At 39.4% G+C, this 22,555-nt stretch overlaps 2 protein-coding genes across 4 annotated transcripts in view; both read right to left on the reverse strand.

Moving 5' to 3' along the window:
* The window catches only part of kiaa0586 (KIAA0586 ortholog), a 140,743-nt gene that overhangs the window by 111,750 nt on the left and 6,438 nt on the right, over positions 1 to 22,555 (reverse strand). For all 3 annotated transcript variants that reach the window (XM_051867298.1, XM_051867296.1, XM_051867297.1), the window contains one exon: positions 16,995 to 17,121. In XM_051867298.1, coding sequence (XP_051723258.1) covers positions 16,995 to 17,121 — 127 coding nt within the window. The remainder of the gene's footprint in view (positions 1 to 16,994; positions 17,122 to 22,555) is intronic.
* irf2bpl (interferon regulatory factor 2 binding protein-like) lies at positions 9,669 to 13,466 on the reverse strand. Its single transcript, XM_051867304.1, has one exon. It carries the CDS (start codon positions 12,348 to 12,350, stop codon positions 10,371 to 10,373), a length of 1,980 nt encoding a protein of 659 aa, XP_051723264.1. The 5' UTR covers positions 12,351 to 13,466; the 3' UTR covers positions 9,669 to 10,370.

Here is a 22,555-nt window from a genome sequence, read left to right on the forward strand (position 1 = left end):
TCATTTTTATTGAGAATAAATGCATTACGGATCTGATATGTGATAGGAAAAGGGAGAAGAGCGAATTCGGCAAAAGGCGGATTCGAACTCAGGTCAAAAGCTACTTCCACACGTCATACTCCCTACGGCCTACGCAAATGCAGATGTTGAACGGAGCACGTCTTTTTTAATCTTGTGTCACCCAACCAGACATTGGTGGGCGGAGTTAGTGTAAATAACCTTTGCCTACAACACAGGCTATTTACACTTAGTGCAAATAGACACTCCATTTATATAAGTCATTTTGTTTCTTCTTATTTTTATTGTGTTTTGCATGTCATTTAGAAAATGAAACACATTTATTGCATTATTTTAGTGTCATGTGTGTTACCCTGATGGTGTTTTGTCTGTGTGTGACACTGTGAACTGCCTATACACAAGTATTGACCATGTTTTATGTTAATGATTTATCATGTGCCTTTCTTTTTAACCCCCTGTATTATTGTTGTTGTGGTTATCAGTACATTTTAAGATAAAAATCAGATTTAGGTTGTTTAGTTAGCTTGGTATATCAACATTATATTAATTTATCAAATATATAGTTATAAGTTGTATACAGGCACTAATATGCCATCCCATAATACTGGAAACATTGTCACCACAATGAATTTCTGGCAACCACAGGTGCCGTTTTTTTCCCCGTAAATCCCCGTAAATTTTTCACAGTGCACCTCTCCCCCAAATGCCACATGATTTCAGGAATCATTCATCTCTGTAGCACAAACGGTGGAGGACAAATTGAACGACAAAGTGCATTACTTACAGTTAAGTACTAAACTACTGACAAATGCAATTCTAGACTTCTACTGCAGCTGTCCACATGCAAAAATGCCACAAAATCTCTTCAACACTGCAGGAAACTGTATGTTCCCCTGGACCGCATGGCATTCAGAAGAGCTCTGTGAGAAGGAAAAGAAAAACAGGATATCTAGAGTCTAAAAAGACCTAGACTTTACAACCAACCACCATCACCCCAGGTCTGCTTCTCCATGGTAACAGGCATCTTCTCTCACCCCCCTCCCGCCTCTTTTAGCGGGGCTCTCCAGATTGGCACGCAACAGTTCATGACAGACACAGCAGCTGATAGCTGGTCGAGCCTTCTCGCCGTCGAGGAGGTGGGGAGAGTCACCGTGTCTGCTGATTAGTAATCAGAACACAGACTCGCTCTGAATCCTGGGGGTTGAAAACTGAATTATACATTGCCACTGCCAATCAGACCATGCACTCCTTCATTGGCATTCTATTTAAAGAACAGACTCCATCTCCTAATCACGCTGAAGACATGAAGAGCCACACAATCTAATGCAATGCCAGACTACAGTGCACCACACACGGCATTTGCGGGAAATGTCAGAGACGGTGCCAATCACGGTTTGGTAATATTACTCCACTAAAGGCAGCATATGAAAATCGTGCAAAGCTAAGGCAAGCATCACTGTTACTATTTTTTATACTTGGGGTTAAGGATTTGACCAAACCTATTACATTTTGGAGCTTAACTCATCCCACAAAACTTCAATTTATTTTATTTTTAAAGCATGTTTAAATAGAACACCTGTTATTCTAAAGTGCTGTACAAAATCAATAAACCAACAAACAACAACAAATCCACACAACATTAATCAATAGTAAAATTAAAGGGTTAGTTCACCCAAAAATTAAATATCTGTCATTAATTACTCACCCTCATGTCATTCAAAACCTGTAAGACCTTCAATTATCTTCAAAACACAAATTATGATATTTTTGATGAAATCCGAGAGCTTTCTGTCCCTCCATAGACAGCAATGCAACTACCATTTTCAAGGCCCAGAAAGGTAGTAAAGACTTCGTTAAAATAGTCCATGTGACTACAGTGGTTCAACCTTAATTTTATGAAGCAACGTACGTTAGGAGCTATAAATATGATTTAAGTGTGAGATTTTAATCTGCACTAATGCACAGACCATCATTTGCGCAACCGAATGTGCAGATATCTGTGATTACCCATTCGCATGAAGGTTGAAAAATTTTAAATAATGGGGAAAAAACAAAAATCAAAAGGTGACCAGGATATCATATAGAGATTTGGTGATGGGCCATTTTGACTTGTGTCTGAAAACAAATCAAAAACGAAATTAAAAACATCCTAGCAACCACAAATCAATAAACTAACATTGACTCAGAACATCTTAGCAACCACACAGTGATGCCCTGAATATAAGCCAGACATGCGACAGCCCAGTGTTCTTTAAAATTGCTTCTCAATATATGGAAAAATGGTTTCCTGAGCACAAAATCAGCATATTAGAATGAAGTAATATTAAATGTAATTTTATATGTATGTATATATATATATATATATATATATATATATATATATATATATATATACATTATTTTTATATATACATATAAAAATAATGGGGCTTATATTGACTTGTTTGCCAAGAGACTCAGGGCCTGCAAAAAAAAAAAAAAAATCACAAAGCAGAGTTTGTCAATGACATTCTTTCATTCTTTAGTCAAATTTCAATAGGATTCCTGAGTTCTACCATTTCAAGATTGGCGTGAACAGCATCACAGCCAAGCCCGAAATAAACCATCTGCGAAAACAATTTACACATATTTTTTCCCCTTACTTATTTCAAGTCTGGAAGTGTGAAGGGAAGTCTGGTTCAGCTGTTGACATTCCTCTAACACTCTGTAATGAAGCACCATCACGGGTCTCTTTCACGCAACAGATGGGCTACATGTTGGGGGGGTGGGGGGGTTCATGGCGTGGGGGGGGGTTCACACTCAGCCCAGGTGACAGGAGGAAGGTGATTGCAGCTATACCCATCCGAAACACCTCTGTTTGCAGGGGGTATTGGTGGCGGTTGGGCTGCAGTACAGTCAAAGTCTATATTAACCAATCGTCAGCCAGGAGCTGAGGTCATTGAGCACAGCGCACGGCAGGCGGCAGCTGGATACGCTGCGAAAATGTTCAGTCAACAAGAGGGGGGAAGACGTAGTGAAATAAAATACAGGGAAAAACGGGGGAGTACAGACACACAGTACATGACTTCAGCTGTTGAGATGAGGAACATTAAATATTAATGTTATTTCAGAACATAACTGCTGGTTTTGCATTCCGTCGGCGGAAGGGAAAAAAGACTATTATTATGTGGGAAAGCAATCAATCAATCAATCAATCTATCTATCTATAAAGAAAGAAAATGAAAAATAAAATAATGTTTTGTGACCATTAAGATTTTTTGCATTATTTTCATGCCACCTCAAATGTAATGAATGTAATGTAATGAAAAAACAAAATCAGTTTCTTTATGCAAAACATATTTTGGGGTCAGTACATCTAGAAACAATCTTCAGATGTAAAATAATGAAAATTATGCAAAGATCTAAACACATAAAAAAAAAAAAAAAAAATCTATAATCTAACATGGTAGTATAATTTCTGATTACTTGGCCATTGAACTGATCACGCAAGCCTATTGGATGATCAACCAAACAGAAAAACAGAAAAGGTCAAAGTCAGCTCAATTCAACCCTAGTATTTACTGCAGAACAAATATCAACATGCTCACAAAATCATTTGAAACAAATGAGTTGCTTTCATACAGTACCATACACGGCTTATTGATTCTAGAAAAGGCTAAATCTATCTCATAAATAGAGGATGTATTTGTTGACATGATTATAACAAACAGCTCAGGAGGCCTCGACTGATCAATCTTACTCATTTCCTAATGAAAGCAGATGATACCACTCCGGGTGCGATGATGGGCTGGGGTTGTTTTGACACAGAGGAACACCTGATTAGATTTAATCAGAAGGTCTGGAATAATGTCTGAGTGATGGGAAAGCAACAGTGCTAAGTTAAAGACCCACAGACAAATAAATGACATCACCTTTAAAGAGCCCTCCAATTAGACCCTTCAGTAGGCAAACCACACCCATTGTCCTTTCTCGCAGCTGCGATAGATGACAACCTTTGGTTTCACCACAAGGTCATTTGGAAGGTTTTCATTACATGGGAGTTTCGCTGCTATTAATACTGATGGTTTTGGTCCAGTGAGATCATCTGTGTTTCTTGGTACATGATCAAGGCTACAGACAGACAGATACTAATGCAGACACAGAATCCTGATCCCTTAACAGCTCAGTGAAAGCATGCGCTTTCAAATTTAGGACAAGACAAGGTTGAGTAACTGAGAAAAAAGGGCAAACGAGAGAACAGGACACACACACACACACACACACACACACACACACACACAAAAAGTCTTTAGAAAGAGTCAATTAAATGTAAAAGTGAAAAAAAGAAATATGTTATCAATGCAATATCCTATAAATGTAAAAAAAAAAAAAAAGGTTAATAAAGAGATCAAAAAGGCTTGTAACAAATTAAAGCAGAAAAATACAAATAAATGAGTAATATAATAAATAAATAAATATATATATATATATATATATATATATATATTTTTTTTTTTTTTTTTTTTTACAACAGTTCTTTCTGGTTCTCGAATCTGATTGGCTGATAGCCATGCAATATTCTAGTGATAACAGCACTAAACTAATTTTTCAGACCACCACCCAATGTAAGGTTTGTGTCACAGCTAAACTAATAAACTAACAGTATTGGTGATTACCAAAATCATTTTTAATGTTTCTGTAATGGTTAATCCACACCAGTATGTGTAAGCTCTTTAGTCACAGTAGTGTTTCTAATGCTAAAATATATATATTGTTGGGATTTAATGGATTCAAAGATAGATCGCACAAAAGTTTCATCAAAAGCAAGTCTTTGGGAACAAACTAGAAAATATAAGTCAATAACAACACAGACTGTGGAAAAGCACATAAAAATAATGCCAGCAACAATGCAAGCTGTTATACATGTATATATATATATATATATATATATATATATATTATATATATTTAGGTTATTATGTGTGAATAAAGACTATTTAGTTGTTTCAGTTTGATATTTGCCTAATAAATGACAATAAGTTTTAGTTGACAGATTCCTAAAATATTAGGATTGAACATTATGTTTAATCATATTGCTGATGCAAAAACACCCCTTAACGGTGAAAAAAATCACTATAATGTTCAGCCTCAAGAGGCTTGCTGCTTTAATAAACAACAGAGCACTTAAAAGTGAACAGTATACAGCTATCCGAGTACAGTGGATGGTGACCAGATTGTAGAATGAGAGAGAATGTGTGTGTGAATGTGTGAGGGGGGAAGGGGCCCCGATGGAAGATGGATGACAGAACAAGCCGCTGACTGAACTCGCTGTACTGTGAAAGCCTAAGAAACCCGAGACCTCTCTGTGTTAGCAGAGCTCCAGTCTAAAATGGCTGCCAGTCGTGTAAACAACCCAGAGAATGAAAGGGGGCTACATTTCTCCAGTGAGCCGGCCAAGAGCCGCACAGCCCATGAGTTACAAATTAACCCTTTCCTTCCAACCAGCCAGTCCATCTGCAAATTAAAAACAAAGGAAGGAATGTTTTGTACTCAGTGTTTTGCGGGAAAATTAGATGAATATCAAAGAATGTGTGTGATTTCACGCACTACAGTTGTTTAAATGCATAAAACCTAATCAGAAAGCACATGAAAGATACAAAAATTGCACTTCAGCAGGTATTCAGCGGGTTCTCAGTTTAACACTTTAGATCAATCAAGTGAAACCATCCTTGAACAATCCAGCCTGCGAGCTTTTCAAGACAGACTATGTCTCCATGGTGCCCTATAGGCCATTTTCATGTGCTCAGAAACAATCCCCTGCCCCCAAACTAAGCCCCCCACCCCACTACTTCTCCGGCGGGAATCTACAGGAAGCTGTAACAGGCCCTGGCCCTCAAGGAGGGACTGGCCTTGAAATGCAAATTGGAATTCCATCCGAAAATTGATGTCCTTTACAAGCTAATGAAAAACATCTGAAACGCTGCCAAAACGGATCCCTTTTTACAACCCACATGCCATTAGTCAAGGGTAGACCAGAGCTGCGTCTGTTCCGAGAGGCGTATGTTGCGTGCACTGATAAAAATAGATCTTTAAAAAGATGTTTATTTAATAACAGATTCACAAAAGTGTGAATTTAGCCATTTGGAAAATCAAAACTGATACTGAGAGATGACAGATAACACATTCAATCATATTAACAATAACATGCCATTCCCAAATGAATGAAAAAGGATTTACTGTCTAGTTTCTCTGTGCTAGAAAAGAAAAAGAGCTGCCAAAAAATAAACTAAACGAAAGAGTAGGAGTGAAAAGCAGGAGAAAATCAATTCCCCCTCTGCGCCTTTAATATCTGCAGAAAGAGGGGGAAGCACACGCCCGCTGTAGCCCGCAGCTTATTTGCGAGGCAGGAATGGAATGTCTGAGATTGCATACATTATGTGCCAAAGAGGCCCTGGGCTATGGAAGATAGTGCTGACATCACCGTCTATAAATGGTTGTGCTTGGAGGCACAGTGAATGAAAACAAAATGGGAATAACCCTTTTGCACATAACCCCCCCCCCTTCTCCGTTGGTGCTAAACAACAAGCACAAGCGCAGAGAGTTAAATGCCATATCGCAGTCAGGGATGCAATGATGCGGTGGGGGGAAAATATGAGGTTGAATGGTTAAAATAGTTTTGCATATACCAGTTTAATATGCAACTTTAAGCCATTCGCAGGCTGATTTCCCCATTGTGGCACTTTTAAAACATTATTTTGTTTGTTTGCAACAGTGACGCGACCAATAGAAAGGGTTGGGACTATCAGGAAACCTGCCCGAAAACAATATATTATATATATATGTTATGCAATAAAAGTAAAGCAGTACAGAAAAATAACTTCTAAACCAGTATGAACAGACTACTGTATATATGAGAATGGCAATCAATATTTAAAGTTGCGACAAAATGAACACAGCGACAGATATTTTCTTCTGTTATTGTAATGTACATCCAAGTATAATGGATTATCAATAAAGAAAAAAAGCAAGACAGGAACCTGCTTCTATCCACCGGTTGTTGATTGTATTTTGAGATTTTACGCCCGTTGTAATTGCATTATGTATTCCAATGAAAAAGAAAACAATGTAACAATATCAGCAAGAAAACTACTGTAATTGTAAAAATGACAATAAAACAAAAGACATGCCAAACATGGCTGAAAACACATGGACGCAGACAGCCAAATGCCGGCACACGCAGGGTTAACTCTGAACCTCTCCACGCATTCTTGAATAAATGATGTTTTGAACAAGGCTGTTACCATGGGCAACTGTGCACGATGGCACTGCAGCGTAACCTTTGGAGTGGCTGTATTTTTATCCACTGGAAACTTCTCCCTTGAAGGGGGAGAGATAGAAAGAGAGAGGGATAGAAAGAAGAGAGAGAGAGAGAGAGAGAGAGAGAGAAGTGTGTGTGTTATGGGGATGAAGGGAATTGGAGGAGGGGAAGAAGCTGCTGCCTTCCTTAGCTAGCGAAGGGAGGACAGACTGCAGTGATTTTACAATGCGACCAAAAACAAATGTTCCGAAACAGACAAGCTACCGTGTTAGAGATTAATATTACTTTTGAGATGTTTGCAGGAACACAAATACTGTAAATCCAACATACAACAGATTGTAAAAGAGGCTCAAATACATAAATGCTTTTTAACCACACACAGAAATGTAGCTGAAATATAGCAGCACAAAGGCAGTGACTGGATTTCATTAGCATATTACAGAATATCTCTATCCTTAAATGGCCACTCAAAATAATCATGTGTGATTTCTTAAGCAAAGGTAAAGTAAAGGGTCTTTTCCACATCTTCCAGTTGTCTGTGTCTCAAAGCATTCCGTGAAAAGGTGCAGAATTTAACACACACACTCAAGACACCAGAGGAGCATGTGTAGTAAACAGGAAGTGAGACCCCCGCCTTCTGTAATGGGTGGGGTTGGTGTATCTGTTTATTTTTCTCTGTATGTGCACTGAAACTTGAAACCCAGGTGATTACGGAGACAGCCAAGGGCACCTCAAACCCAAGTCAGTTTTAGCATGACAATAGAAGCCCACTCTATCCTGAACCAGACACCACACCTTTGATTCCTCACAGACAGAGCAGCAGCGACAATATCACTGCAATGCACCACAAAGCACAACTAAACTCTTTAGAAGGATTATGGATGTATTATACAAAACTGAACTAAATTGCCTCGCTAATCTATTGTGCTGTCATGTGAGCCATTGTCTTTTGAATATGTAAATATTTTGGCATCTTAATTCATATGCATGATTCAACGAGGGAAAAAAACATTCAGTTTTAACTGTGCATCAGAATATTGTTACAAACCCTCGTTAGTCTGCTCAAAACCTTTCAATATCTTGTATTTCATGTTTTTAAACCAATATTTACAGATGTGGTGCAATATATATATATATGCGCATAAGAATGTATTTAACATGCTGACTAACAAAAATGTGTTGCACATGGCCTTTATAAAAACGAAATCTTGCTCAGTGCAAAAGTATTCTAGTTCCCGCTTAAATTATTCTGATCTACAGGATGTGCACCACAGGCCTCCACAGAATTCAACCACAGAGCCCACTTCAGTAAGATAGCTTGTCATGTGCATTGTTCTCTGACCTTAACGTCCCCCCTGTTATTTGGTCTGGATGCTCTTGCATGGCCGGCTGCCATGAATGAATTGTGCCACCTTCTATTTGTCTGTGAAAGAGCATTAGTTTGAGTCATGGCAACAGCCACGCACCAACTGTTTTCCCTCGCTCCTGCAGCCAATGCAAGTGTACGACTGACAAGTCACATGACCAACCAGCTGAATTCTAAATGAGGAATACATCCCCAGGGCCATCTCAGGCATGTGCAAGCATTTTCCCTCTCCAGCTTTTCTGCCCGCACTAAAATACTCTGACACACGGAGAAAGAGAACAGCTAACAAGTCCTAAATTGAGGCGTAACAGATTAAGACACAGTGTGCTAAGAGCAGGGTAATTGTGTGCTATTTTAATGCCTTCTGCATATGCAGTAAAACAGTTTTTATTGTGAGCTATTAACAGAACTTGTTGCTAAGGGAGTAAAAAAAAAAGCACATATTAAACAAGCACTGCCCCATGTGATACCCATCAGGGAATGCTGAATGGATGTTTCATGCCCTGTGGCTGCATCAAACATTTGACTTTTAGGTCAGAATAGCAAGACTACATCTGTCTGGAGCAAAAAGAGTGACATGAATGCCAAAGACACTGACAAAAGCAATGAAAAAGATATGCTTACTATGATACTCGATCTACTGTTACTCTTAGCAACAGAAAAATGTGCTTAGCTGAGTACTTTTCATTTTTTAAAAAAATACTTTTGGATGGATATTGTTGGTTAAAAAACAGCATTGCAAAGTGAATAGAAAAAGAATAATTTGGCCCTTAGTCAATACAGCTTATGAACATCTATAAAATATTGAAAACATAACATATCCGTTTTATTATCAAATTGACGACACTAAAAATCTCCACGCTGCCAAAATGTCTTCTATTATACAGAAAGAATAATTTGCCAACTATAATAATTCATCAGAGAAGTTTGAAATAAATTCAAATATCAGACATTTCTATCCTGAACAAATTAACACGCCACAAAGAGTTAATATCAATGAATTTATTACAATTTACTCAGCTCCAAGGCACGTTACAAGTCTTCTGTTACTACAGAAATATGTATAAACAAACAGAGCATTTCATTTTTCATTTACAGTATTTTTTGCTCTACTAAAGCGTCCGTGCAACTTTAAAGCAAAAAGAGAATGAAAACACGTAATAAAATATATCTGTATTCTCAGACCACGTGATACAAATTAAAAACTGCTGTTTTAAAGATCATACTAAAAAAAAAAAAAAAAAAAAAAAAAAAAGGACGGGATCAAGAAACAAAGAATGCCCTCTCTTAGACTCACTTCATTTGTTATACCTACCACAAAAAGTGTATTCATTAATAACATTTTTTTTTTTTTGCTTGGGATTGTACATGTAGATGTGGAAAATAAGTATGAAATTGGATAGAAACGTTAACGTAAATCGTAAAAGTGCCGTAAAAAAGGTTTCCACGCACACATCCTCCTCCTTCGTGGAGGAAAACAAATGTCTCTGTACACTGGACTATTTCTGTTACTTCAATATTCACAACAAGTAGGCTGTGTCTCAAAACTAAGTGTGCTGCACACTTAGCATTTAAAATGCATCTATAACGTTCATAAATGGTAGGCAGTTCACTAGGTTTTAAGACACAACCTTAAATATACTCGCTTCACTTGTCTGTTTCTGATGCAGGAAGCATATATATTTATATTTAAGGGTCTCTTTCTTTCTTTACTTTCACATCCCCAGCTAAAATGGTCGCTATCTCGCCTTGCATGAAAGCCCAAGGCACGTTTGACCCTACCAGGGGACATTTCTCTCCGCTGGGGCAGTACACCTCTCCTGTGGCCCCCTGCGCTTTGATGCTTTCCCGGGAACACGGGAAGCAGAATTTGTGGTTGGGAACTGACGGGCACTGGACGAAGTGTGTGTCTTCTAAACGTTCGTGGCAGATAGTACAACACAAGGGTCCGTTATTGGCCATGGGTGAGTCTGGAATGTTCTGAGGGTGCACCTGATCCATGCCCTGATGTGAACCCGATTGGGAAGGCGTCCCGGTCAGACTGATCTCCCCGTTTCGGGAGGCCAAACGCCGCTGTCCGGACACCGAGGCGGGGGAGACCGGGCTGCTACTGTTGTGTCGGGTGGATGTGGTGGAGTGCACAGAGTTGCTGTCCTTTGGTGAGTGTGCGTTACCCAAAGTGTCTGCGACCGACATGAGTGCAGCCATGGGGGACTGTCCGTTTTGTGGGGCCGATTCGGGTGGGGTGGCTCGGCTGGAGTGCACAGAGCCCAGGGGCGGCGGTCCGCCGTGAGAGGCTGCGAATGAGCCGGACGCCATGGTCAGTTTGAGCGCCTCGCTTTGACTCGCCATCCACTGCTGTCTCTGTTGCTCCCCCTCTGCCGAGTCCGGTTCTGGGGAGGCTTTGCGTTTGCGCACGCCCGTCCTGAGCGCGCTGCCCGACGCCACGGCCCGGGGCATGTTGACCAGCGCCGAGGGCAGCAGAGGGCAGCTGGCATCGATGTAAGGCTGGGGCAGCATTTCACCACCGAGTCCCTCCTTAAAGAAACGCACGGACTCCGGCAGCAAATCACCCAGGAGCCTCCAGTCACCAGAGCCGTGCTTTTTCTCATATTCCAGGTATTTAAAGCCAGAGGAAAGCCCTCTGCCAAAGTCTTTCATGCAGTCCTGATACATCTGTTTAGCCACACCGGACGCACTGGAAAACACATTACCAGATCCACTGGGATACTCAATGAAGATTTTCAGTTCATAGTCCATGCCAGGCTTGGAAATGGCATCAAAAGCAAACACCCTACCTAGAAGGGAATGATCTTTCTTGAACCTCACATCAAACGGAGTGCAATTGGAAAGTGTGATCAGTGTGTCCCTCACTATCTTAGGTTTGTTTGCCCAATCCTCTGACCTGTTTCTCAAACTTTCACTAAGTTCAGCCAGAGCCTCTGCGTTACGCTGTTTCTCTTTCAGATCTCTCTCTTGGTCCGTGCTGGACACAGAACCGGGTCTTTTACCTTGCTCGGAGAGCGCGAGCGCAGGTCCGATGCTAGTCGTGGCTGGAGGGGCTCGTCCAGACAGGCTGTGCTGCGCTATACTCGCTGCTGACGGTGGGCCGTTCAGGAGGGTCTGCGGGAGGAGGTTCGGCGGCACGCTCATCTGCCCCGACACAGCCACCAGCCCGTGGTTCCGACGCGAGTTAGGGCTCTGTCGGTTCAGCTCGGGGGGTCCGTCGTCTGATTTGGGGAAGCCGTTCGGTCCACCGAGCCCGTTCGGAAGCCTGTGCGCGCCGATGCTGGAATAATCAAAGCGCGATCTCTCGGTTCCGAGCGCGTATCGTTCCAAGCCGGACTGCTGTTGTTGTTGCTGCTGCTGCTGTTTGGACGATCCGTCCACATGATTCATCTGCACCGACTCCTTGGATGACATCCCCGCTTGTGCTTTCACCGCAGGCGGCGGCGCGGGACCCGGGGATCTCCCTTCCTGAAAGCCATGAGCCCGCTTCAGATGGCGCGCTGTCTCGATAACAAACTCGATCCGATCCGCGCCCTCGTAGTTCACGCAACCCCTGCACACGGGTTCCGTAAAATCCCAAATCATTGCCCACGGCATGCGCGGCAGGTCGCACAGATAACACGACTGTCTCCTCGACGAGGAGACCTGCGCCGAAGACATGTTGAGCTGCTCCTCTCGGATCCGTTATACGGTTACTAGGAGGCGAATGCGCCTCTTCTGCTTCTCGGAATGCCACCTGGCTGGGCCAGTGACGTCAACACCACGTTCCGCAGTTCCTTTTTCTGTTACAAATGACAAGCCACTTGTTGCCATGCGAGTGCGCATGCGCTAACCACTCCCTAACAAATCTTCTGAATGGACCGAGAAACGCGCGCCGCCAACATTATGGCAAGCCACTTAAACATGTATGGTTAAAAAAATACTGTTGTCCATTTTTGTTACAAGCATTTTTTAAATGATCATCAAGTAAATTCAATGGTCACTAGTATATATTCCGTACTTACTCATTATATATTAGTATTTATTTTATTGTATTCATTCTAAATCTCAATAGTGGCAAGTAACTATTCAATTGTTACTAGTAACAGTGCAATTTTTGCACTTAGTATCTTTTTCTAATAAATAAGTACCATTAAGTCTAAAATATGTCTCTAGGAAATAATCAATAGAAATATATAATATAGTAATATAGTTAATATAGTAAACCTAGAATAGACACCAGGATGCATACTAGTCTGTAGTGAATAGTTAATATCTGAACAACAGATTCCATACAAGTAAAAAAACAAAGCAGATGTTATCAGTAAAAATAGATTAGTTACTTGTCACTACTGAGATAATGACTAGTACCAAAAATATAAGTACTAGTGAATGAATGTGATAAATATACTAATAACAAAAAACAGAAAAAAAAAGAAAAGAAAAAAAAATTTAGCTAATAAATATACTTTTCTATAGTAAAAAAAATAATGTTCAAGCTGCTTGCCATACCTCATTGGCCAGTTTGCTTTCAGAATATCAGAGCCAGAGTTGTGGGTGGAAAATCTGAGGTATTCATGTTTCTTCCAGAGTGTCTGTTCTTACTGCTTCTAAAATGTCCATTAGCTTGATATTCTGTGGTCCTATTAATAATGCAAGATCATGTTGTAAAAATGCTTACACCAGCAAAATGCATGCGTGACTTACAATAAAAATAAGCATACTGTGGCCATACACACAGACATTCTTGGGCATTTGAAATAATATCTGTACTCTATTGTGTAGAAACCTCATTAAACATAAACAATGTTTATGTCTATTGTAGACATCTTTAAGTGATTTAATAAATATGATTATAAAGACTCATATTTCTATGGTTTGGCATGGTAATATCGGTCAGCAGAGTGTTTGTTTACATTAAATGAGGAAGTTTGACAGCCCTGCCCCTAAAGCCCCTTTCCCATAGTCTATTCTTTGCTTAAGAACACACCGTAGACGCAAAAAAACTCGCCCTGTTATACAACAACACGAGAGGGTGGAAAAATTGAGAGAAGGGGGAAAAAAAGAAGCAAGGGAGGGTCTGAAGGAGAGCAGAAATGCCATTTATTGCAAATCCCTGCATTCTGCTGGCACGGAAAGAAGATGTGCTTTATTCTAGCAAAAAAGAAAAAAAAACGTAACTACCAAGTAAGGCAGGATCCAAATCTGAGGATGTGATTTTCTCCCTCCGCTGAAAATTATATATACAGTACATCAAGCATTACAGAGCCTGAATTTGGATGTCAAAAGGATAAAATAACCACTACTGATATGGCAAGCAGAATGTCTTCCAGCTTGTAAAGTGGTGATGATTTTTATAGTATTCATGCTTTGTGCTTGTAACTCGGATGGTGTAAATGAGCCTGATGTCTTTCGTTTGTGCCCAAATTAACGACACAAAGAAACAAGTGTTTGTACAAATTATCTTGGAGTGAGTCACTTGACTTCAAAATGAAATCAGGCTTTACTTCGCAAACAACCACCCTTGCGCGACACAAGATCATACGTAGAACTCAAATATTTATATTTTGGTGAAAAACACTTCAAATTATGTTGCACAAAAATATTTAACTGCGACTTTATGGGCAAAAAAAAAAAAAAAAAAAAATGCAATCCTTTAGCAAGAATGTAAAGTCTAAATTTGCAGTCCGCCTGTAAAGGATATTTCACCCTCCTTCCTTTTTACTGAGGGATATTTTGCTGTCCCTGTAGTCTTCTCATGAATACAGATCACCCTGAGGCTTGGCACTCACACACACACACACACATACACACACACACACACACACACACACACACCCTGTGCAGAACATCACCCACCCACCTACTCTCTCACACACACACACACACACACAGAGCCACATACATGTGCGGACACACACACACACTCTGCATGGAAAGTTTTCCACGTTCAGCTTTCCACCAGCTTATCGCAGGGGTTAACTCTCAGCTTCCGCTAAGTGGCTGGCGGGCTGCCAGAGTGAGGGATTCTGGGAAAAGGCAAGTCTTGCCAAGTACAAACTGCCAACATTAAGCAGGCCTGACAGCCTCTCTCCTCCTCCAAACCTGGCAGCCATTCAAAGTGCTCTTTCATTTGAGACGCTGGCGGGCAGCCAGATGCATGCAGATTTACTTTACCTATTCTCAGATGGAGCCGATAGAGACCGCCCCGCAGTTGCCATGGGAACCAGAGGCTGCTCGGAGACTTCCCAGAGCTGCTCGTGTGTGCACATCTTGTGTTGAACACTCGGTAACCTGCAGATGTATGACTTTCTCTCTCCCTCACTTGTTTTTTTTTTTTTTTAGATGAGACCTTACTGTTACACAGAAATACTGACTTGAAAAGAGAAAGAAAAATGCAGCTGCTGATCTGCCAAAAAAAAAAGTGGTGGTAGTGAAAGCAAATTTACTCTTTTAAAATGTTCTGTTTTCACAAAACCAACTCAACTCAATGACTGGCTTTCGATCACAAATAGCACACTAAATATAGCCACGTTTATTGAAAAGGACACATTTGAAGTGTCACCCTACATGTATGTAAATAAACACAATCTTTTTGCTCCTCTGACAAAAAAGGACTGTGGCAATACCACAATACCTTGACATATACTATGTATTGAATGATTACCATATTCATGTTAGTAACAGACAGATATATTTAGCAAAATTAGCCAATATTTTAGGCTATTTTTGGCTCTATGTATGATGAAGAGCTCAGATGCAAAAACCTCCAAGTCTGTCTGACATCTTTTAAATGAGCATTATTTATCAGGCTTCTATGTTTAGGTTCAGTAACTTCACTTTAATGGCAATGAAAAGGTTATTAATCAGTTATTGAAATGCCTTATTTTCAAAAAAAGGCACTTGAGTCAATTCATTGGTATTTAACAAATTTGACTATCTTTTGCTGCAAAACTATGTGTGTGTGTTTTGTTTTTTTTTGCAAAAACCTCTAAGTCCACGTCTTTGGACAACAAGACAGTAAAACATCAATTTCTGTGAGTTTTACAGCAGCAAAAGGAACACTGTTGTAAAAAAAAAAAAAAAAAAAAAAAAAAGCTTGGCAATTGAAAGCGGCTCATATGCATTCATCTTGAAATCATATGATTCGATTTGCATCTTCTGATTGGTTCTTCTGTGGACTTACCAGCTCTTTGGCAGAAACCACTAAACGCCACTTCCCTTTGTCAGCAAAAGCCTCTATTTAGCGGATTTGAAGCGAAAGTATTTGGTGAACGTATACTATGTGTGGAGAGCATTCGCTCAATATCATCTCATTTTTGATGGAAGTGGCGTTTAGCGGCTTTTGCATCTGAACTCTTCATGACAACCCTCTTATTTCCTATCATACCAAGGCTGCAAATACAGTAAAAGCAGTAATATTGTGAAATATTATTACAATTTAAAGTATTTCAATTGTTCAAAAGAACAGCATTTATTTGAAATAGAAATCTTGTGAACATTATAAAAGTCTTTACTGTCACTTTTGCTCAATTTAATGCATTCTTGCTGAATAAAAGTATTAATTTTTTTAAAACAAAACCAAAAAATCCTACTGATCCGAAACTTTTGAAACTTTGAGTATTGTATAACGGCCATTAAAAGCCCATCTGTCACCTCTAATTAATTTACTAATGTATTAACATGGTAGTCCAAGGTACATAAAAGAACACCATTACACATGTCAAAAAAAACAAAAAACATAATATGATCTCAAAAGCCAAGATACTTTTAGGTACTGTTTGTTAATGTCAGCTGCAAACTGTCTTCTGTTTGCCCCATGACAGTTATATAAACTCAATATGTCTTGCTCCTCATGACAAATTTTCTTCAAGGAGGCCAAAATGAATTTGCAGGCATAGTGGAGAAAGTGTTTGGAATGGGATCCAAAAACATGTTCGTATTATTGAGAACCTCCCTTGCTACAACAGAGGCCAAGAACAAAGACATTCACTGTTAACCACTAATATCAACGCACTGCTTCTTGTACTGTCATTTTGACAAGTTGTGGTAAGCCTCTCAGGGCGAGAGACACTTGAGCGAAACACGTGTATGCTTCGTCCATTTTTAAGTGACACTTGCTTATGGAACATTAGGAAGGCATATTTAAACGAAAAAGACAAGATGGCCTAACCGAGTGCCATAAATAAAACAAAAACATTCTTTTGGCTTGGGAAAAGAAGTAGTTATGTAGGTCCACTACTATGGTTACACACTGTGTGCACCGAAACACGAAAGGCCGAGGGTTGTGTGCCTTCCTGCTCTGAAAACAAGATCTATTATTACCTGGACCGCTCTGGTTGGCCGTTGTCAGCTGTTGCCATGGCGAACCTCTTTACCCCAACAGACTGCACAACGCATCTCTCAGGAGACCTCCGGTTATTAGGGCTCTGGTCCTGAAGTCTGCCATTTCCTGCAAAGAGAAGATATCGCAAGGATCAGCCTGGCCACCAGACACCTGCCGCAGTCAGCAGTCCGGTTCATCACTGCCAGAACACACACTGCTGCAGGCCTATGACTCTAACAAGGCCCTGTGTGTTTCGGCTAGTCATCAATTCTGCAGAAATACAGTGTGCGCTGTGCCAATAACCCAGACCATAAATAAGTGATACGTGCCAGGTTTTCCGAACACAAGCGAGCGGTTATTCTTTCGCTATTCTTACATTTTGTCAGCCTATGACTGTAAATGGAAAAAGTCAAATTGAGTGCACGGAGGGGGAAACCTCATATGGCGCAGATGTAAAATATCCTGGTGCTTTTTCCTGAGCCCTATTAGGAGGCCGGAGAGTGGAATGTTCTCCCTGCGGCACTTCGGAATGCAGACGAAAGGAAACAAAGCTATATAAATACGCAGGACAAGGATTTCTCAATCCTCCAAAAACAACAGTAGAGCTCCTGACCGTAATCATTTCCTTAAGGTCAAAAAGGCAGCGTAAGGAGGGCCTCCTCCAACTGGAACAACAGCAGTGCTGCCATGCGTGCCTCCAGCGGGCCCCAGCGTCTGGCTAACAGGGAACATGAGGCTTCTTGAATACGGTTAAACGAGCAGCTAAAGTCTCATGACTCAACGGCAAACAAAACCTCCTGTATCGCAGACCTTCTGTGCCATTTCCTGTGAGAGAACAAGCAGACATGCAAAAACAATCATCGCTGTTAATGATTGCAAAAAAAGCTGTGCTGTAAAATGTCTGGTAATTTAACCTATTAGAGAAATAACAAAAATGAAACTAACCGTTGTCTATTGTAATATATATTTAAATGTAATTCTTTCCTGCGATGGCAAAGCTGAATTTTCAGCATCATTACTCCAGTCTTCAGTATCACATGATCCTTCAGAAATCATTCTAATATGCTGATGTGCTGCTCAAGAAACATTTCTTATTATCATCAATGTTGAAACCAGTTGTGCTGCTTAATATAATAGATTCTTTGGTGAATCTAAAGTTCAAAAGAAAAGCATTTTTTTGAAACAGAACTTCATAATAAATAATACATGTTTTTACTGTCACTTTTGATCAATTTAAAAGGGGACCTATTATGCCCCTTTTCACGAGATGTAATATAAGTCTCTGGTGTCCCCAGAATGTGTCTGTGAAGTTTCAGCTCAAAATACCCCACAGATCATTAATTATAGCTTATCAAATTTGCCCCTATTTGGGTGTGAGCAAAAACAAGCCATTTTGTGTGTCCCTTTAAATGCAAATGAGCTGCTGCTCCCGGCCGCTTTCCAGAAGAGGGCGGAGCTTTAACAGCTCACACTTCGGTTGCTCAACATCAACAAAGCTGGAGAATCTCACGCAGCCAAAATGACAATTGTCAGTAATGGTGTTCAATCTTATATTGTTCAAACCGGAGTTGGACACTGATGGAGAGACTCAGGAAGAACTTTTAGAATGCATCTGGACGTTTCTGAATGGTTAATGGATAAATGTATGCAGTTGCTGTGGAGTTGATTCAACTCATCGACTAGCATGTCCCGTCATGTTAATCTTTTGTGCAAATCCAGTGTCGAATTGACCCTCGTTTGTGAAGCAGTCCGGCGCAAAATGATAGCATGGCAACAACACTCTACTACAACATTTCCTCTTCTCTAAAGCAGCCCAACATGGCCTCACCCCTTTGTTGCGTGTTCTCAGGGGCAGGATTTATGTAAATTTTGGGGTTTGTGATGTCACCAACCCAGGAAGAAGCTCATTGTAGTCCCTACCAGCTGATTGTTGTAGTCTTTAAAAAGAAATTTCTGTAAAAGAAAATATCTCCCTTTGCTTTGAACTTTGAGCATTGTAACTTTGCAGATGTTGTTTATGCTCAAACAGCAACATTACACACTAACTAAAGTTAAAAAATGAAATCATAATCAACGACCCCTTTTGCAACCTTTATAAATAAAAGCATTAATTTCTTAAAAAAATATTACTGACTCATATTTTATTATTATTTATTTATTTATTAGTTTATTTGACAGGGACAATGCAATCAGACATAGCTACAGAACAAAGTTTGCAGCCGATGAGATGCACAGAGTTTATAGCAAATGCTAATTTTCAACTCCCGTCCCTGGATGGGCCTTTCTACAATAACACATAATAAACAATATTCAATTCTAAAAAAAATACACAGTGCAATTTTCTCATTCACGCTCAGACATTTACAAATGGGTACAGTTTTGGTTTATTTTCAGCCATGCCTTGAGCCTAGAGGTGAACACTTTAAACTCAGAAATGTTCTTGATCTCTGTGGGCAATGAGTTCCACAGTTTACAAGCCCTGTAAGAAAAGACTGATTTGCCAAAAGATGTTCTGCACTGTGGGATTTTACAGTTTTGGTTTAAGGAGCCTCTTGTCACTCTACTGCTGTTTGGTCTCTGAATAAATGTACTCAGAGGTTCAGGAGCCAAATTATTGATACACTTAAATAACAATTTGAGAGAACAAATTGCTGAAGCTTTCAAAACTTAATAAATTATATTTCTTAAGAATGTGGCAGTGATGAAAGCGAATTGGTTTTCTATCCATAATTTTCATTGCTTGGTTGTAAAGCGAACCAATGCGCTTTGTAGCTGAGGGAGTTGCCTGGGCCCATGCTGTCATGCAGTATGAAATATGAGAAAAGACCATAGCATGCATGTACAGCAGTGCCGCCTGGTTCGGAATGTAATGTCGGATATATTGTTTATATACATATATATATATAAACGATATATACATATAATACATATGTTATATATGTGTGTGTGTGTGTGCACGTATGTGTGTGTGAGATCAACTGAAGGACCAATGGCAGACATGGAGAGTGTTTCAGTAACCTGTCTGAAATATATTTGGCCATAAAACTGAAAAACAATTTGAAAAAAGCAGTTTAAAATAGATTTTGATGGACTGCAGCATAACCATTATTCATTTACGTATTGAAATGCCTGAACGAAGGTCATAGAAGTTTAATAAAAATGTTGTCATATCACGCAAGAGGAAAAATTTCAATAAACATATATTATAACATGAAAAACAAATCAATAACTTCATTAACCAGACTGTAGCAGTCATCAATTTTCTAGGTCATATTTTTTCCAACTGCATTCTGGGATTGTTTACTGTGACAGATGAAATCAACAGCTCCTGACAGGTCTATACGACGTTGCCAACGTTACCGCACAGATTCCGATCCCTTTTCCCAGCTGCCGCGTGACGTCAAACCCACACACATCCACAGCTGCAAAACATCAGCTGTAAAGTTTGAGACTCGTGGCTGCACGGAGATCCATTCTGCTGCTTTTATAATTACACCAAACACAGAGCTGTAAACAATAGTCAGCATTTAACATGGAGCTGGCACCACACCAAGGGCCGGATTCTCGTAATAGTGCTGCCAGACACACAATGCCAGACTGCTGCCCGTCGGGAGCACAGCTCTTACATGGCACAGTGCTAGTGAACACCTAAAAACCCCATGCAGTTTAAACTCAGCACGAACTCTACAGGGAAATGGCGTTAAAAAGCAGGGGTGTGAAGGTTGTCTAATGCATTAAGTGCATTATGGGGCACAAAGAACCTTAATGCATTTGAAGGCCTGGCTAGCTTGTCTGTGCTCTATTAAGTTGTGACGCACGGCATGTGACCCACCCCCCAGCGCACATCAACACTGATGGAGGTCTCGGCAGGTAAGGGCACTGGCTAATAATATAGTCTGCCATTTATGTCGGAAAGGGCATCCCTGCAGGGGGCAGACAGACTCTCCTGGTATCTCCCGGTTGATATGGAAGCGGTAACAAGAAGCTTTCCAGCTTTCAAAATGTACAATAAACACGTTAGGACCACAATGTAGGTCATGGTGTTAATAAAACATGCTAGTGTATATATATATATTATATATATATATATATATATATAGAGAGAGAGAGAGAGAGAGAGATTTTTATCTGCTTAGCCTAAACTATATTATCTATACATATATACTGTTCAAAGGTTTGGGGTCAATAAGATTTTTTTTTAAAGGCAAGAATGCACTAAATTGATTAATGCCAGGGAAGACTTTTACAGTGTTACAGAAGATTTTTATTTCAAATAAACGCTGCTCTTTTAAACTTTCTATTCATCAAAGTATCCTGAAAAAAATGTCATGGTTTACACAAAAATATTACGCAGGACAACTGTTTTCAACATTGATAATAACAAGAAATGTTTCCTGAGCAGCAAATCAGCATATTAGAATGATTTCTGAAGGATCATGTGACACTGAAGACTGGAGTAATGCTAAAAAATTCAGCTTTGCATCACAGAAATAAATTACATTTTGAAATATATTAAAATAGAAAACAATTATTTTAAATAGTAATAATATTAAACAATATCACCGTTTTAACTGTATTTTTGATCAAATAAATGCAGCCTTGGTGATCAGAAGAGACTCACATAAGAGACTTTCAGAAATATTAAAAATCTTTCTGATCTGAAACTTTTGAACAACATACATGCATACATAAAGCATTTATATAATCAGATTAAATAACTGCACAATAGACAATTTTAAAGATGATGTCATCTCCCTAAGATAGGGTAACCGCATACTTTTCGACATAGTGTTTGTCTAGTACGAGCTAAAATTCCTACCCATAAATCTTTGATGAGATAAGACCACATGAATTGCTGTTGAGGACATCTACAATATTCATAACCCTTAATGTAAAATCTGCAGGCTTCTCCACCAACATGATTTGACTCCTGTTTCACCTACAGTATCTGATTTTACTATCTTCACTACCAGTTTGGACACATCTGACCTGAGGCTAAATGATTAATAAAGAATGAAATTTCAAGCAGTGACTGCAGCATCTACTGTAAATATTTTCCTACTTCTTGTTTAATTATAATACATGCCGTGTTTAAGATGACTTCTGTTTTTTTTTTTTTTTGAGTGACTACATGGAATATTTATGCTTTTAAAAACTGATTTGTCACACCACAGGACCATTTAAGTGAACAACAAAAATGCTAAAAGTTGATAAAAATGGAAATAATAAGGTGAATAGTTACATCTAGTGATTGACAAATAATCATTACTGCTGACATTTTGAATTAAATATTCATAAATAATATTGTGTTTTTATTGTTATAGTCAAACATCAGAAATACAACTACAATTAATAACTGGTTTAGTATTTTGATTATTGGACAATAACAGAAAAACTACCTGTATCATATCGGTCATTAAAAATAAATAAATAAATAAATAAATAAATAAATGAAACACCACCTAAAATACACACTTGCTCTTATACACTCATATAAATTGAAAACTAAAAAGTTTTCAATTTATATTCCCCAAACACAGTAAAACCTGCTAAATTTATT

The sequence above is a fragment of the Ctenopharyngodon idella genome, chromosome 17 (assembly GCF_019924925.1).
Source record: "Ctenopharyngodon idella isolate HZGC_01 chromosome 17, HZGC01, whole genome shotgun sequence".
Taxonomy (NCBI): Eukaryota; Metazoa; Chordata; class Actinopteri; order Cypriniformes; family Xenocyprididae; genus Ctenopharyngodon; species Ctenopharyngodon idella.